The 18662-nt window shown below is 39.1% G+C and overlaps 1 protein-coding gene across 5 annotated transcripts in view; it reads right to left on the bottom strand.

Annotated features, from left to right (window-relative positions):
* Window positions 1–7796, bottom strand: part of NFXL1 (nuclear transcription factor, X-box binding like 1) — a 75951-nt gene extending 68155 nt beyond the window's left edge. Inside the window, exons 1-3 of one of the 5 annotated variants that reach the window (XR_006817375.1) lie at window positions 7615–7796; window positions 7079–7264; window positions 4213–4389 (exon numbers count right to left, since the gene is read on the bottom strand). Coding sequence is in view for 4 of the 5 variants with exons in the window: in XM_045997119.1 (XP_045853075.1) it covers window positions 4213–4389; window positions 7079–7262 (361 nt within the window). In the remaining variant the exon portion in view is untranslated. Of the gene's footprint in view, window positions 1–4212; window positions 4390–7078; window positions 7265–7510; window positions 7586–7614 lie in introns of those variants that run through there. The other 4 variants (XM_045997119.1, XM_045997122.1, XM_045997120.1 and 1 more) reach the window with 4 other exon arrangements.
* Between the last annotated feature and the right edge of the window lie 10866 nt (window positions 7797–18662).

Here is an 18662-nt window from a genome sequence, read left to right as displayed (position 1 = left end):
CCTGCAAGAAATATTAAAGGAGACTCTTCAAGTGAAAAGACTAAAAGTGACAAAGATGAGAAAGGATGAGAGAAAATCTCCAGAAACAATGACAAAACAAGTAGTAAAACAGCACTAAATACATGCATATCCATAATTATTCTGAATGTAAATGGACTAAACACACCAATCAAAAGATACAGCATGTCAGAATGGATAGAAAAACAAGACCTATCTATACTCTGCCTAAAAGAGACTCATTTTAGACCTCAAGACACCTACAGATTCAAAGTGAGGTAATGGAGAACCATTTATCATGCAAATGAACATTAAAAGGAAGCCAGAGTAGCAATACTTATGTTGGAAAAACCAGACTTTAAACCAAAGACTATCAAAACATGAAGAAAGATACTATATCATAATAAAGGGGACAATCCAAGAAGAAGACCTAACAATTGAAAATATTTATGCATCCAACATGGCAGCACCCAAATATATAAAACAATAACAAACATAAAGGAACTAATTGATAATAATATAGTAATAGTAGGGGACCCCACTTATATCAATGGACAGATCATCTAACAGAAGAACAACAACACAATGGCTTTGAATGACACACTGAAACACACGGATTTAACAGATATATTCAGAACATTCCATCCTAAAACAGAATACACATTCTTTTCAAGTGCACATGGGCCATTCTCCAGAATAGATCACACACTAGGACACAAATCAAGCCTCAACAAGTACAAAAAGACCATGCATATATTCTGACCGCAATAAGAAACTTGAAGTTAAACACAAGAAAAAATCTGGAAAGAGTACAAATACATAGAGGTTGAAGAACATCCTACTAAAGAATAAATGAGTCAACCAGGAAATCAACAAATTAAAAAAAAACACATATAAACAAATGAAAATTCAACAGTCCAAAACCTTTGGGATGCAGCAAAAGTGGTCCTACGAGGGAAGTATATAACACAGGCCTACCTCGAGAAGCAAGAAAAATCTCAAATAAGCAACCTAACCTTACACCTAAAGGAGCTAGAAAAACAGCATATTAAGCCTAAAGCCAGCAGAAGGAAGGAATAAAAGAGATTAGAGCAGAAATAAATAAATGATATAGAAAAAAAAAAAATCTATCAATGACACAAGGAGCTGGGTCTTTGAAAAAATTAATAAAATTGATAAACCTCTAGCTACTTATCAGAAAGAAGAAAGGACTTAATCACAATAAACAAATGGATTCATAATAAATAAATAAAATCACAAACGAGAGAGGAGAGATAACAAACAACACCACAGAAATACAAGGAATTATAAAAGAATATTATGAAAAGTTACATCCCAACAAATTGCACAATCTGGAAGAATGGATAAATTCCTAGAAACATACAAACTACCAAAACTGAAACGGGAAGAAATAGGAAATTTGGACAGATAGCCAGCAAAGAAATTAAATCAGGAATAAAAATTCTCCCAATAAAAGTCCAGGGCCAGATGGCTTCACAGGCAAATTTTACCAAACATTTTAGAGAAGAGTTTGTACCTATCCTTCTCAAACTATTTCAGAAAATAGAAAAGGAAGAAAAATTTCCAAATTCATTCTATGAGGCCAACATTACCCTGATACCAAAACCAGATAAAGATACCACTAAAAAAGAGAACTACAGGTGAAACCCCTGATAAACACCAATGCAAAAATTCTCAATAAAATATGAGCAAATCGAATCCAACAGTACATTAAAAGAATCAGTCACCATGACCAAGTGGGATTTATCCCTGGGCAGGAAGAGTGGTTCAGTATTCACAAATCAATCAATGCGATACACTAGATTAATAAAAGAAAGAATAAGAACCATATCTCAACATGATAAAGGCCGTATATGAAAAGCCCACAGCTAACAACATCCTTAATAGGGAAAATTGAGAACTTTTTCCTCTATGGTCAGGAAAAAGATGGGGATGCCCACCCTTACAACTGTTATTTAACATAGTATTAGAAAGCCTAGCCACAGTAATCAGACAACAAATAGAAATAAAAGGCATTTAAACTGGCAAGGAAGAAGTTAGACTTTCAGTATTTGCAGATGGCTTGATACTCTATAGAGAAAACCCAGAAGACTCCACCAAAAAATTTCCAGAACTGATACATGAATTTAGTAAAGTCACAGGACACAAAATCAATATGCAGAAATCTGTTGAATTTCTATATACCAATAATGAAGCAGCAGAAAGAGAAATCAAGGAATCAATTTCATTTACAATTAGACCAAAACTAGTCAGATACCTAGGTAAAAACCTAACCAAAGAGGTGAAAGACCTGTACCTGTACTCTGAAAACTATGAAATACTAATGAAAGAAATTAAAGATGACATAAAGAAATGGAAAAAAAATCCATGCTCATGGATTGGAAATATTGTTAAAATGCCTATTACCCAAAGAAGTCTACATATTTAATGCAATCAATATATCACCAGCATTTTTCACAGAGCTAGAATATATAATCCTAAAATTTGTACAGAACCACAAAAGACCCCCAATAACCAAAGCAACCTTGAAAAAGAAAAGCAAAGTTAGAGGCATCACAATTCCAGACTTTGAGTTATACTACAAAGTTCTGGTAATCAAAATAGTATGGTACTAGCACAAAAACAGACACATAGATCAGGGGAACAGGATAGAAAACCCAGAAATGAATCCCCAACTTAATGATCAATCCATCTCTGACTGAGCAGGAAAGAATACCCAATGAAAAAAAGACAATCTCTTCAGCAAATGGTGTTGGAAAAACTGGACAAGAGTATGTAAAAGAATGAAACTGTACCACTTTCTCACACCACACACAAAAATAAATTCAAAATGGATGAAAGACCTAAATGTGAGACAGGAAACCATTAAAATCTTAAAAGAAAAACATAGTAACTTTGACATTGGCCATAGTAAATTCTTACTAGATATGTCACCTGAGGCAAGGGAAACAAAAGCAAACTACTGAGACTTCATCAAAATAAAAAGCTTCTGCACAGCAACAAAATGAAAAGGTAATCTTTGGAATAGAAGAAGATATTTGCAAATGACACATCTGATAGAGGGCTAATATCCAAAACATACAAAGAACTTATAAAACTCACCACACAAAAAACAATCCAATTAAAAAATGGGCAGAAGACATGAATAGGTATTTTTCCAAAGAAGACCTACAGATGGGCAACAGACACATGAAAGGATGTTCATCATCACTTACCTCAAGGAAGTGCAAACCAAGGGAGTGCAATGGGTAAAATCAACAACACAAGAAACAACAGGTGTTGGCGAGCATGTGCAGAAAAGGGAAGCCTCTCGCACTGTTGGTGGGAATGCACTCTGGTGCAGCCCCTCTAGAGAACAGTATAGAGGGTTCTCAAAAAGTTCAAAATAGAACTACCTATGACCTAGCAATTGCACTATAAGGTTTTTGCCCAACTAATACAAAAATACTACTTCTAAGGCATACATGCACCTTGATGTTTATAGTAGCATTACCTACAGTAGCCAAATGATGGAAACAGCCCAAACGTCCATCAGCTGATGAATGGATAAAGAAGACGTAGTGTATATATACACAATGGGATATTAGCCACAAAAAAGAATGAAATTGGGGCGCCTGGGTGGGTTAAAGCCTCTGCCTTTGGCTCAGATCATGATCTCAGGGTCCTGGGATCAAGCCCTGCATCGGGCTCTCTGCTCAGCAGGGAGACTGCTTCCCCCCTCTCTCTCTGCCTGCCTCTCTGCCTACTTGTGACCTCTGTCTGTCAAATAAATAAATAAAATCTTCAAAAAAAAAAAAATGAAATTTTGCCTTTTGCAAAATTGTGGATAGAGCTAGAGTATATTATGCTAAGTGAAATAAGTCAGTCAGAGAAAGACAAATACCAGATGATTTCACTCATATGTGGAATTTAAGAAACAAAACAAGCAGGAGAGTGAATGGTAAACCAAGAAACAGACTCTTTAACTATACAGAGAACAAACTGATGATTACTGTAGGGAGGTGGGTGGGGAGATGGGTTAAATAGGTGATGGTGATGAGGGAGGGCATTTGTTGTGATGAACACTGGGTGATGTATGGAAGTGCTGAATCACTACACTGTACACCTGAAACTAATATTACACTGCATGCTAACAAACTGGAATTTAAATAAAAACTTTTTTAAAAAGTCAAAATTTAAAAGACCATACAGCACCTGTCTGAGTAGTGTAACTTGTAAATGTATTAGCAACTATTTTTCCCCGTTTTCCTTCAAAATCTTCATCTCCTTCTTCTTCAGAGGAAGAGCTAAAGTGTTCTTCAACAAGTTTTTTGGCTGCAGCTTGATTGGCCTTCTTGATTTCCTCAAATTTCCTCTGAGACATAAGCTCTGCTGAAAAGAAAAAGAAATTAGTTTCGTTTCTACAAAATGATCTCTAAAAGCATAAGTTTAAAATCTTCCTTGGAGCATTCTATTTTACTATAATGCACAAAAAAGGTATTTTCAAGTTTCTAGCAACACAACTAAAGAGAATACTATCACAATAAAAACTTTCATGTTTGTTAAATATCCTGTTAAATGCAGCAAATTGTTCTAGAAACTAGAATTAACAAATCAATTAAAAATTATAAAGGTATAAAGAAGTATCAAAAAACTGTTAATCAACCTCAAAAAGCACGTTAATAAAAATTTAAATAGGATGATTAAAAATAAATCAATCACAGTGATTTTTAGGAGGTGGGAAACATGCCAACTGGGAGCTCTTCAGAATCAGTTAAAGTGGGTGCTTTCTTCAAAAATCCTCTTCCACACTACAGCCTAGCATAGCCTGGCCCACGACAGATTTTGCACAAAGATTCACTGTATGCCCATTATCTTTTTAATCTGCTCTTAGAAAGCTCAAGGACTTTTTGCGTTTATTAAAATGTGGTCACAAAACATATATATTTAACATTAATCCACACAAAATGTTGCCAATATGGAAAATGTGGTTTCTACAGCAGCTTCATCCCAAAAAGGAATATTAAATAAATTTCAGATACGTTCTTCCACTATTCCCTTTAGCTGACTGTACTTCTCATTTTTTTACTTGTTAAATAATAACACAAAAGAATTAGATTACTTCATAGCATATTCCCAAGTCCTTAAGGGCAAGGACCAGGGGAATTTTCTTCAAGTACTAACTATTAATAAATGCTTATGAACAGTAATCATAGTTTTGAGAAAGGAGCCACAAACACACTGAATTGATCTGAATTTATTAATGCCCATATTGAAAGGATTTTAAATTCACTAATTAAAACAGTAAAATCACTGACTTAAATTCACTTTATGCTTAAAACTGATGAGCCACTTAAGATAAGCTTTCTTAATCTTGGTGGTGCGTTTGTACTTAAGGACTTTTTATCTTTTATTTTCCTCATGAAATGTTTTCCCTTTGTTGTTGCAGCCAATTTAGTTGGGGGTTATACGTTATATTTCAAGTAAAGTATTTCAAGTAAAACTGAAAAAAAGCGTACACAGTCCCTATATAGGGATCTTTTGAGTATTAGGAGAGAAATAATGACTGTAAGATTATGACTCAAAACTTGATGTGCAGTAAGAGAGATGATATATGTCATTAATTGTGGAAAACAGCACGTAAGGATACATTTCTTTAAAGGCTGAACTAGAAGACATAATTAAAACATCCATAATCCTATCAACGTGTCCACATAAGATCATCTCAAGAAAAAATGACAAAGCAAGCTTCCTATATATTATTTCTTACAGACAAATCTCAATTATCCAGGTGAAAAATGTTTGCTTTTCTACTATCCACAAAATCCAAGAAACTTTACCAAACCTGTTTTTGGTCTCCAACCTGCACGTTTCACCATCACCAGTATCATAAATCGTAAGTGCTACCAGAGGGGAGGTGGGTGGGAGGTATGGGTGACACAGGTGATGAGGATTAAGAAATGCACTTGGTGATGAGCACCAGGTGACGCATGGAAGTGTGTATGTACACCTGAAACTAACAGAACACTGTATGCTTACTGCACTGGAATTAAAATAAACCCAGTAACTCCAAGCGAAGAGAATACCACCTAACTTTAAAATGAGCTTAGGGAAAAAGCACTCAGAAGCTCAACTTTGCTCCTGCCCTCAAAAAATACATTCTGAAAAATACATTCCAAACACAAAAATAAAATGATTTTCTGGGATTATTCCCTTGGCCTCATGCAATCCTCCATTAGCATGGACAATTCAGAGTTGCCTGGGCGTTCTCAGACTCCACTAAAACATAGCCTTGGATGAAGGATAATGACATGCCAGAGGAGGTCACATAAGATACTAAGAAAAAGGACATGACATTTGTGAATAGGAACCAAAGTTGAGGAAAATACCTCAAGCTCAAGTGCTTACAGGGCATAGACGATTAAAGTTATTAAACTAAGGCAACCTTGCAAAGGGAAAATGACAGCTGGCCCCCAGGTAGGAGAGACCACGTGAAACGGGAGTGCCTAAACCCAATCTAAACGGAATTTCTGCAACTGACTGTTGCCATGCACAAAGGTAAAGTCACACTATCCTATTTTACAAAAAAAAAAAAAAAAAAAAAAAGTTGTTATCGAGATTTTTTTAAAAGAAAAGAAAAACAAACAAAACCCGTTGGCAACCAATTCAGATGGTTCGGTGTTAACCAAACCAAACTATAGGCTAAATAAATCAGAACCCCGGAGCCACAATTTGCAACTTTCGGTCGAGGGATTTAGGCAAAAAAGAATAAAGAGAAGAACACTGGAGAAAGAAGTAATGCTGATCGACAGTAATTAAAATTAAGAGGAAAGAGGTATGCTAGGAATCTGCCTAGAACGCCGAAATGAGTAACTTCCTTCAAGGTTTGAGCAGTGGGGGCAATAACCAACTCTCCGGGGAGAAGGAGAGAAGTGAATGAGAGAAAGAGCGGGGAGGCAGTTGGGACTAGTAAGTGCCTAGTAAGTGTCCGGGTGAAACTGAGGACCGGAGCCCTTCTCACCACACGCTACGGAAGTCTGCAGGGCTTCAGATCCCGCGGGGCTGCGCCGGGCTGAGCTACCTGCAGCCGCAGGGGTCGCGGCTCCTCTGGGGCTGGAGCCAGGTCCCGCAGCGCCCACCGAGCCCTTCTCTCGTCCTCCCCCGGCGCCGCGAAGATGGATTCCATTTCCTGAAGAAGGGGCCGCGGTGGCTCGTCCTCGGGCTCGGCCTCGGCCCCCGGCCACCTGGCGCCAGGAAGCTTCCATCTCTGCAGAGGAAAGGGGAGAAAAAAAAAAAAAAAATGAGTGGAAGGAGCGTGAGCGCAGCGGGTGCCCAGGCGGAAAATACGAGCAGCGGCGGAAACCAGTATGAGAGGGCGCAATGAGGAAGGTCCCCGCAGGGCAAGGACCGGGTTTGAGAAGGTCGCGGCCCTGCCACTAGGAAGGCGAGTCGCCGCTAAGCCCAGGTTTTGGAGATGGACCGGAGAGGCAGAGGACTCGGCAGAGAAATGGACCTCGGGGCAAGGGGCACCCAGCGCCAGAGTGGGAGCGCCCGGGGAAAGGAAAGTTCCTCCTCAGCCTCAGAGGGAGCGCGGCGCTGATGGAAGTACAGACTGACTCCTCGGCTCCTGCCGGGAACCAACTGCGGTAGCGGACCCCAAGGAAAGCTACGTCTCCTTACCGACGGCGCCCGCCCCCAGCGACTACAACTCCCAGAAGCCCGGATACACTGCCCGCAGAACGCGTGGCATCACAGGCCACTTCCTTATCCGGGAGTGTTTCGGGGAGCGAAAGGAGCTCAGAACGCGTGCGCTGAGCTGGACCGAGCCTTCGGAAACTACAATTCCCGGCGTGCTGTGGGACTTGGGCGGGATCGTCGCCCGGAGAGGGCGGAAGGTTGGGAAGGTGGGCGAGCTGTAAACTGTGTTCTCAACTCCAGAGGATGCTCGGGCTTCCCCCACGAGTATCTTAAACCCACTTGGGTGTCAGGATTTTGTCAGAGTAGCCAAAATTGACTATTCATCCTCCAGCTGTAGCACTGACCTAGGCTTTCAGGAGGCAGGAGGATTCTCACGGACGGAAAAAAACAGTCAAAACACTTGGGGGTTCGGGAATAAGGAGGGAAAGCTGGGGAGTATTGCGGAAACGTGCCTGGCGTGGAGAAAGCGCCCTTCGGATTTGCTAAAGCGATGGAGAGGATACGTCTCTCTCATAGATTTTATAGTTTACAATAAGGTTTTCCTGAGGCAGGCCGATTTTTACCTACGTGACAGCTCCCTGAAGTAGATTATATTAAGGAAAGTAGTTGAGAGCCATGACCTAAAGCTGACTTTGCTGATTTCCAGTAAGATACGGATAAGTAAATAAAGTTCAAAACACTGGGGGTCTGTCTGGGATTGAGAAATATATTAACTGATGTTTGGAACTATACAGTCTTTATACAACTCTTCAACTTAATTTCTCTACATTAATAATAAACACCTAATGTTTAAATAGCATTTGTTAAGTGCCAGGCACTATTCAAAGTGTCTCAGGTATTAACTAGTTAGTTAATTATTCACGATAATAATAACACTGTTTATTCCCGTTTTACAGCACAGAGAGGTTAAGTAACCTCCTTGCTCATAGAGCTATAGTTATCATCGATACTATTTTTTATTAGGAAACAAAGACATGATTTTCTTATTCAAAATCCTAACAGAGTCAGAATTCCAACTGCCTAGTATGATTCCTGGCCTATATTCTTAAGCACCGTGCCATATGATTACTCTATAAGTGTATTTAATGTTTACCTAAAATTCCAGTTACTTTTAGAGGACCTAATCAGTCATGTAACTGATAATCAGAATTTTCTTCTGCCATAGTATACAATGAAAATTTATAATCATAATACTTTGGAATCAGAAAGAACCTTATATGTTCTCCGAATTAAGAAACTGTTACAGTATGACAGTAAAGTTTTGCAGTAAAAAATTGTATATCATGTAGAAGCATAGGTAAATTGAGAACATTTTCAAAAGTGACCATTGCTGTTATTTCTACTTTGAAATTTTAGATAATGTTTGGAAGAAACAAGAGGGTTTTTTGTGTGTTTATCAAAAGGGAACATGAGAAATATAATTAAATACTAAAATTGATAAATATTATTGTGCAGGTCCAGTTAGTTTTAATTCTTAAAAAATACTATTCAGAGGAGCAGCTAAAAAGGACTGACAATACCAAGTGTTGGCAACTATGTGGAGCAACTAGAATTCTCTTACTGGTGGAAGTGGAAATTGGTTTAAAGAATTCCAAAAAATGTTTGACAGTATCTAACTAAACATGACCTAGGACTACGGCACCATGACCAAGCAAGTCCTGTTCTGTATTTACACCTAAAAGAGATGAGCGCATAGTCCACAAAAACTCACATTGAAAGCAGCTTTATTCATAACAGTCCAAAATTAGAAGCAACCTTAATGTCCGGGAGACATAAATGTGGTCTTTTCATATAATGAATATATATGTATGTATGTATGTTCATTATATGCATATATATGTGTTTGTGTATAGCAAGATGGGTAGATCTCAAAGACATCATATTTTAAGCGAGAAAAGCCAGACACAACGAAGTCCTTACTTATGGTTCCAATTTCATAAAATTCCTGAGCAAGAAATAGAAGCCAGATTAGTACTTGCCTCTGATGAGGGTAGGAAGATTTTAACTGGGAAGGGGAGTGAGGTATCCACCTAAGTTGTAGAAAAATTGTATCTTGATCTAGGTAGTAGTTTCACTTGTATGTACACATGTAAAAAAAAAACACATTTTTGATTTGTGCAATTTACTATTTGTGTGATACACCTCAAATCTGAAAAGAGTTCTAAAATAAATATAGAAAAAAAGGTATCTGAATACTACTATCCGGCCACTTGAAGAATGTGATTTAATTATATTTATTTGTTTAAATAATTGTATTTATTTTAATTATATTTATTCGTCCATTACTGATATATTATCCTGATGTGGATTCTTTTTGCCAGAGTATTCACACAAAATACCCCCAATACACTTATCCTTGAGAAATATACTTATGCTTAAGTAAACGCTGTGCCAGTTATCAACTTACTGCCTCAGCTCCAATTCACCTTCAATACGTGCTCTGTAATAAAGGACAGCTCTTTCAAGCATCTCCTCTGAAAGCACCACCTTAGGTTTTCCCAGCAGAGAGCGCTGGAGAGACATTGCCCGAGAGAACTATATTTTGGCAGATATTTCCTGCTGCTTACTGTACATTGGAGTCAGCAACCTTCCAGCCTCTGCCTCCCCTCAGTTAGGCCCTGTATTTAAACTTCTGGCCAGACCTCTCAACATGAAAACTGGCCCCAAGGCCCCTTGCTCATTCCAGCGCCCTGAGCCACCACTTCCTCTGCAGACGACAGCTCCCACCATTCTCTGCAGAGCGTAGTGCAGCTCCCCTGTACCCTAGCTTCCATTCCCTCTACAAGCCCACCCCACCGGCTTCTGATCAGTTGTACTCCAGAGGGACTGCAGAACAGCCTCGTCCAAAACAAACCAACAAGCTTCTCTGCTATCCATTGAGTTGAACTATACCTTCTCCAATAAGATCTGAACAAGCCTTTTGCAGGGGAGGGCTTCCCAGCTTCTCCTTCTTTGGATACTCCCCCTCAGCCCTACAATACCATATATGGTTTCCTTATAGACATTCTTTTATCAAAGTTTATTCATTCTTTATATCAAACTTAACCCATTGTGTAGTTTCTATTCCTGTTGGACCCTAACTGATACAGGCACTGTAAACATTTCAGATCAGCTTTCCTTGATATCCCGGATATGACCCAATCAAGCTGACAGCAACAACAACAAAAATCACCTGGAAAACAAGATGGAGGTTCCTCAAAAAGTTAAAAATAGAACTACCCTACAGCCCAGCACCTGTACTACTGGGTATTTATCTAAAGGCTACAGAAATCGTGATTGGAAGGGGCACCTGCGCCCCCATGTTTATAACAGCAATGTCTACAATAGCTACTCTATGGAAAGAGCCCAGATGTCCAACAACAAATAAATGGATACAGAAGTTGTGTTATGTATATATACAATGGATTATTACTCAGCCATCAAAAGAACGAAATCTTGTCATTTGCAATGACATAGATGGAACTAGAGGGTTTGATGCTAAGCGAAATAAGTCAACCAGAGAAAGACAAATGCCATGTGATTTTACTCATATGTGGAATTTAAGAAACAAAACTGATGAACATAAGGAAAGGGAAGGAAAAATAGAATAAGGTAAAAACAGAGAGGGAGGGAAACCATAAAAGATTCTTAACTACAGAAAACAAACTGAGGATTGCTGGAGGGGAAGTGGGTGGAGGGATGGGGTAACTGGGTGATGTGCATTCAGGAGAACACTTGATGTTACATGCACTGACTGTTATATGCAAATGATAAGTCACTAAATTCTACCCTGAAATTAATAAAACACTATGTGTTAACTAACTTGAATTTAAATAAAAACATAAAAATAAACAAAAAAAAAGAAATAAAGGATACGACATAAAGTGCAAGATGTATCAGCCAAAGTAAGTAAAAAATATTTTCTGCTATATGTAGGACAGAGAACTAGAGAAATTAATAATCAGGTTGTTTTTCTAGTCAGCTTAAAATGTATATAACTTTAGGGAACTGATTCCTTTTTTCCCTTTAGTTAGTAATAAACAGAATTGAATAATAAAAATAGTATATATAATGTGAACTTCATGAAAATGAAACTAAAATAAATTTTTTACCTTTATCATCTTAGTTTTTAGGAAAACCTACATAACAGAGACAAAATCAACCAAGCATTTATTCATATTTAATGTAAACTGTTTTCAAATATTCAGCTTAATCATCCATCCATCAATCAATGATTGAATCTAGTGGATCTCTATACTATCGGGTACTGGACATATGTACTCAGAGATGAGAGGGAGTCATCGTAAGTAAAACAACCCTAAGGATAGGGATGAAGAGGTTCATGAAGACCTTAAGAACTCAGTGAATGACTAAGGTCAGAATAAGAATTGAACAGGATCGAAAGACGCAATCCAAGTGGTAGGGACACAACATAAGGTAAGATTTAGGGTGAAAATAAACATGGCATGTGTTTGAACCAAAAAAAAGAGAAAATTCTGTTGAATCTCAAGACAAGGGTCATAAATAAGGTTGGAGAGCACCTTGAAAACAGAAGTAGAAAAATCTTGACATTGGCAGTATATAACCACTAAGTTCAAAAAAGGGGAAGTGATATCCTAAAAGGAAGGGTCTCTTTTAAAATCTGATTTTGTTTCTAAAAGACCACCATGGCAACTCGATGGAAATGGACCACTGGGGTAAGGAGAGCCAGAGTGGAATTAGACACTGGTTAACTGTAGGAATTCAGGTGAAAAATGACGGTTTGGTTGAGCAGTGGATGTAAGGTGTGACCGTCACATTCAAGATGTATCTTGAAAGTTGGGCTGACAGCATTCCCCGGCAGAGTAGAGAACAGGTTTGAGGTGAAGAGTCAAGGAAAGATGACCCAAAATCTTCCACTTGAGGAACTGGGTCAACAGCGGTGCCATTTTTGGACATAGAGAGTCCTGGGGGAGAAAAAAGTGGGAAAGATAGTCACGAGTTCTCCTTAGGACACATCAAGTCCTCAGTAAAGATAAAATCTGCAGCTTCTCTCTAAGCACAACACCACTCTGAACCCAGATGTGTAAGTTCTTCCACACGAGAGTAATTCCGTTTGTGGAATATACCAATTAGGTGTCCTCCATTCAACTCAGTTCTGACACTAAGTGCCTGGAGAGCACAGGCACCGTAGGTTAGGGGCTCAGTCCCGAGACTGCCCCCCCGCCACACACTCATTCTTCAGGTGCCAGTTCAAGTCTCATGTTGTCACCCGTACTTGTAGCCAATGAGTTATAATGGGAGGTCCCCGTGTCCCTCTCCCGGTGTTCTGTCATTTGCTACAATGGTTCATGGAAGCCAGGGACCCAGTTTAGTTTTTATTACTGACTTATTATAAACAATACAACTCAGGACTACCCACATGGAAGATGCGCACAGGGCAAGGAAGTTGGAAAGGGACAGGAGCTTCCCTGCCTTCTCTGGGGGGCACCACCCTCCCAGCCTCTCACTGTGGTTACCAAGACAGAAGCTTTCCAAACCCCTTGGATTAGGTTTTTTTTTACTAAGGATTCATTACATAGGCCTCGTTGATGAGATCATCGAGTGTTAGGGATGAACTCACCTCCAGCCCTTCTACTCTTCCCAAAGGTTAGGGGATTTCCAAAAGTTACTTCAACAACATAAACTCATGGGCTTCCTGGGTGGCTCAGTCATTGGGCGTACACCTTTGGCTCAGGTCATTATCCTGGGGTCCTGGGATTGAGCCCCGCATTGGGCTCCCTGCTGGGCAGGAAGCCTGCTTCTCCCTCTCCCACTCCCACTGCTTGTGTTCCCTCTCTCACTGTGTCCCTATCAAATAAATAAAATATTTAAAAAAAACCATAAACTCAGATGTGGTTGAGAGGGGCTTGTTATGAATACCGAAAGAAATGCTTTTTAAATTTTTTTCACTCCGGAGCTGTCTCAGGAGCCAGTGACAAAAACCAAATATAATAAAAGATGTTCCTATAACATATCACATAGGAAACAACAATGGTTTTGGGAGTTTCGGCCAGGATCCAGAAAAAAGCCCAAAATATGTATTTCTTATTAAAGTACTTTGACCAAAGGAGATAGATACCAAGTGCCTAGTTGGATATGCAAGTCTGGAGTTCAGAGGAGAGGCTGAAGTTATATACTTAGGAGTCATCAGCATACAGATGCTTATGAAGTGCCATGGTATGTTTGAGCTCAATTAGGGAGTGAATATTGTGGCCATGGGACACTTTGGCCTTTAAAGATTCAATGAGGAGGGGAACCAAGGGAGATGGAAGTCTGGAGAAGTGACTGAAAGCCAAGTGTCCTGAAAGGCAAGTGAAATGTTTCAGGAAAAATGGTGCTCATCTCTACCTAACACTACTGGGAAGTCTACTAAGTCTTGGGCTCAGGGCTGATCATGAGATTTGGACAAGCAGGGTTCATCAGTGACCTTGAAAGAGGTTTCAGGGAAGTGAGAGCAACAAAACTTACCTGTGTCAGGTTCAAGGAAGAACAGAGAAAGAGGATCTGTGAAGAAAGAGAAACCGTGTCAGGTTCAAGGAAAATCCTAGAGATCTTCCTTGGTGGGGGATGATCAAGCATGATGAGGGGCAAAGGAAAGGGAGATCATTATGACAGCAAGTTCCTTGAGTACAAGAGAGGGTCTTGGGACCTGTGCACAGGTGGACGATGTCATTTCTCAGACAGGAATTTGGAGTGGTTGTACATTGAAACAGACTTATCTCAGACATTCTTCAGGCTTGCCCCATGCCTGATGCTGGAGTGAGTGGCAAGCCCCAGGGTCTAACACGGTGCCAAGTGCACTGTTTGGGGCAGGAGACTCTCTAGGAGGCTAGGCACCCGGGTCTGAGATCCAGTATTCCCAGTGTTCAACTTGGCTGTGTCTTCTGAAGGACTGCAGTAGCCTTGGGAATCACTCAAAGAACCAAGATTTTTTTTTTCTTCTCTCAGCCCAGAGTTCAAATCTAGCAGAAATCCTAGTTCTGAGCAAAGTCAAAACACCTTGCAAAATGTTCTTGCTTTTCATCTGTGATCTAGGAAAAGGTTCACTATTTCTCTGAATATGTTGAAAGGAGATTCTCTAAGACTAGAAGAGAAACCCCTGAAAGTATAGTTGACATTCAGATATTACCTTAAAAAATAAAAAAAGATAAGGCTGGGCGCAGGATAGTTCATTCATTTATAATGGTCTCAAGAAACAATGGACTTATCTGGGGAGATATCCTATACATGGGATAAAAATTCAGGGGTTCTATTGCTGAAGGAAGAAGATAGGTATTTCTGCTAGACTTTAACATTGTATCGTGTATAATGTATATTATAGAATTATATATATTGTTTATATAATTTTATATTATATACAATATATATTACATCATTATTTTATATATTTCTTATATGGGATATATAATATCATACATATGATATTATATATGATATACATATGTATAATATCATACATATGATATTATATATCCCATAGTAAAAACTATGTTGTTTCAGCCTCTCTCTCTTAGGTGTAAGCACACAACTAAGTTTTTGTCAATGAGACGTAAGTGGAAGTGGAAAGTGTCACAGGAAGTCCTCCTGTGTTCCTCTTTCCTGATGTCTAACGTTTAAATGGGACGGGCAGAAGGTGAATTAACCATCTCAAACCATGAGGCAATCTTGGGAGAGGAGACCTCGGGAATGAAAGGCAGACGTGTCGAAACGTCCAGAGAGGAACTGATATCCCTGAGGCTTTGTTTGGAAAATGTCACGGCAGCCCTGTTCTGCGTCTATCTGGACTTCAGCATGAGAAGTAAATAAAGACCTATTGGATTTAAACCACAGTTCCTGCATTCCACTAAGCCATTATTACCTTCTGCATGCAACTGAGCCTACTTCTAAACTCCTATAATGCACAAATAATCCAGTTTTGTGAAGGAAAGTTGATAATTCAATTTCAATAAATTTCAATAAAAAATAAATAAAATTTTAAATAAAATTTCAATAAAAGTCACTAAAAGAATTTGAAAAACATTCCAAAGGTAATGATATGGTTGTCAGAGAATCAAATTATCAGCTTAAAAGAGGTGATAAATTTTAGGGGCGCCTGGGTAGCTCAGTGAGTTAAGCTTCTGCCTTTGGCTCAGGTCATGATCTCAGGGTCCCGAGATGGAGCCCTACATCATGGTCTCTGTTCAGCAGGGAGCCTGCTTCCCCCTCTCTCTCTGCCTTCCTCTCTGCCTACTTGTGATCTCTCTGTCAAATAAATAAATAAAATACTTTAAAAAAGAGAGGTGACAAATTTTTAATTCCTTGGGGCATTTGAAAGAGCTTAGATAGTATTCTGTTAGATATTATTCATGTGAGCTCAGCAGTAGTTAACCTGACATCTGAAAAATCCTTTCCAGGCTTGTTGTTGGATTATTCTGGTGCATTTATTTTTCTAAGGTTTGCATCAAAACTACGATACTAGAAACATGTTAGTTCTTAATGTGGAGTGACAGTGTGCTGAGGAGCGTCTAGTGCTTCTGAAGTTAGTAGGACAATTCATTTCCACAACCACTGTGTTCTCTTGAAGAGAAAAGTAAAATCAGGTAAATCTTAGTTCTGAGTAGATTCGATGCACCTTGCAAAACATTCTTGCCATTTATCTGTGATCTATGAAAAGACTTACTATTTCTCTGAATGGGTTGAAAGAAAATCTAATAAAAACTAGAAGAGGCACTCCTGCAAATGAGGTTGACATTCAGATATCATTAAAAAAAAAAAAAAGGTAATTCATCCATACATTAGGGTCTCAAGACAACCACTCTAAATAAACTATGTTTCTTTCTGAGTCACAGCACTGTGAGGAGTTATTATCTTAATGTTTCATATGAAGAAGCTTCCAGAACCTCCACTGTTGTGTATTTTTCCCTCCCCTTTCCCTTTACATGATTTTCCTCACCTCTGCCTAGTTTAAAGTGAATTCCTCTTCCAGGCAATCCTACTTATCCTTCTCTGGAAGAGTGTCTCCCCTCCCCCTCCAAATTGCCAGTAATGGTCCATTAATTAATCATGAAATCAATTTAGTAATTTACAACAAGCATTTTTTCAAAAGAACTAAAATAGGATAGCTGGAACAAGTCCTCAAATACACTGCATGTTTGAAGAGGAAGTACTCTTTGCTGAGAGGTTTTTTACAGCTTCGTGTTTCCTGTATTGCAATGAAAACCCACTTAAAAAAATTTTTATTTATTTATTTGACAGAGATCACAGGTAGGCAGAGAGGCCGTCAGAAGAGAGAAAGAGGGGGGAAGCAGGCTCCTCGCTGAGCAGAGAGCCCGATGTGGGGCTTGATCCCAGAATCCTGGGATCATGACCTGAGCTGAAGGCAGAGGCTTAACCCACTGAGCCACCCAGGTGCCACCAAAACCCATTTTATATGGGCCATGTATTGTGGGTCATAATCAGGGAAGGTTGAACAAATTGCTCTAGAAACAATCTGTTACCCTCATTATTGCACCTGACCTTTCTCTGCTCAGAAATATTTTTTTTCTTTTTCTCAAAACTCTGCTTAATGATTCACTTCTTTTTTTTTTTTTTAAGATTTTACCTATTTATTTGACAGAAAGTCTGGAAGAGAGGGAACACAAGCAGGGGGAGTGTGAGAGGGAGAAGCAGGCTGCCGATTAGGGAGCCCAGTGTGGGGCTAGATCTCAGGACCCCAGGATCATGACCTGAGCCAAAGGCAAACGCTTAACAACTGAGCACCCAGGTGCCCCTAAGAATTCACTTCTAAGAATCATCTGCTGCCCAGTGAGAAAAGCAAACAGTCCTGGAGCTTTGGTACCACGTTATCTGCTGTGTGTCTGGCAAGTGCAGCAAACACTCAGGAAAGTCTAATCAGTAGAGCAAAACCAGAGGCTAGTGGGTCACTCTGTTTATCTTACACTTGACTTCAGGACCTCATGCGTGTTAAGGTCTCTTTCCACCGTGAGATTAGTGTTCCTTTTCTCTTAGTCATCAGGGACAGGTCTGGGAATCATTAGCTTCTGAAGGCACTTTGAAGGTGAGTTCATCAATGTTAAGTCTCTCCATGCTCTTCATAATCCTCTAGAGGCCCGTTGGTTGTTGCTGTCTTTTAAAGCCTAGTTCTCTCAGCCTTTGTCTTTCTGTCCTGGAGCCCCACGCTCCCTCCCGCCCCTCCCTCCATTCACATGTCACCCTCTTACTCATTCTTGAGATCTCATCCACCTCTAATAAAATATATTTCAGGGATCGCTCAAGAGAAGTGCGTACAATTTTCTAAGTTCAGATGCCTCATGATTTTCTACAAAGGCAAGAAAATGATGCTTCTTAAAACTTCCTAAAGAAATCCAGCATTTTAGTGGAAAAAAAAAATTTTTTTTTTGGTTCCTCCCTGGACCATTACAAGCTACAGAACTCTTTATGTAGGTCTTTATTGTATCTGATTGCTTAAAGCCAATTGTTTCAAAATTATCATTTGTATTATTTTACTCCAGTGTGCTCCAGTGGAATTTATCTCTACTGAAGCTCATCCATTAGTTTTAAGAGCATTTTTAAACATGTTAGGTATAAGTGGTCCCATCAGGAGCAGTAGGTAGAGAATCTATTTGTCCTTACCATCATTATGTGATCGTGTTCTAAATAGCATATAGAATTTAATTAATAATCATCATCTTATGATAAATCTTTGAAAGTTCAAATAGGTGATTTTAACTGATTTCCTTTTGTCCACAAATCTATGTACAGCTCAAATAGATGATTTAGTTATGGCTTCCTGTTCTCCAAGATCACGTAATCTGAAGATAGCAATCTTAACTGGGCTCAGGAACACTCAGTCCTCATTATCAGAACCTTTGGCATGCTGTACGTGATTACAGGTAAGTGTTTGAAATATGGTTAAGCTACATGATATATTTTTAGATTTATTTTGTGACTTATTTTTGACCATCCTCCCTGAGGGCATAGAGCCAAAG

The sequence above is a fragment of the Meles meles genome, chromosome 2, assembly GCF_922984935.1.
Source record: "Meles meles chromosome 2, mMelMel3.1 paternal haplotype, whole genome shotgun sequence".
NCBI classification, from domain to species: domain Eukaryota; kingdom Metazoa; phylum Chordata; class Mammalia; order Carnivora; family Mustelidae; genus Meles; species Meles meles.
This window is presented reverse-complemented; position numbering and strand designations above follow the sequence as displayed.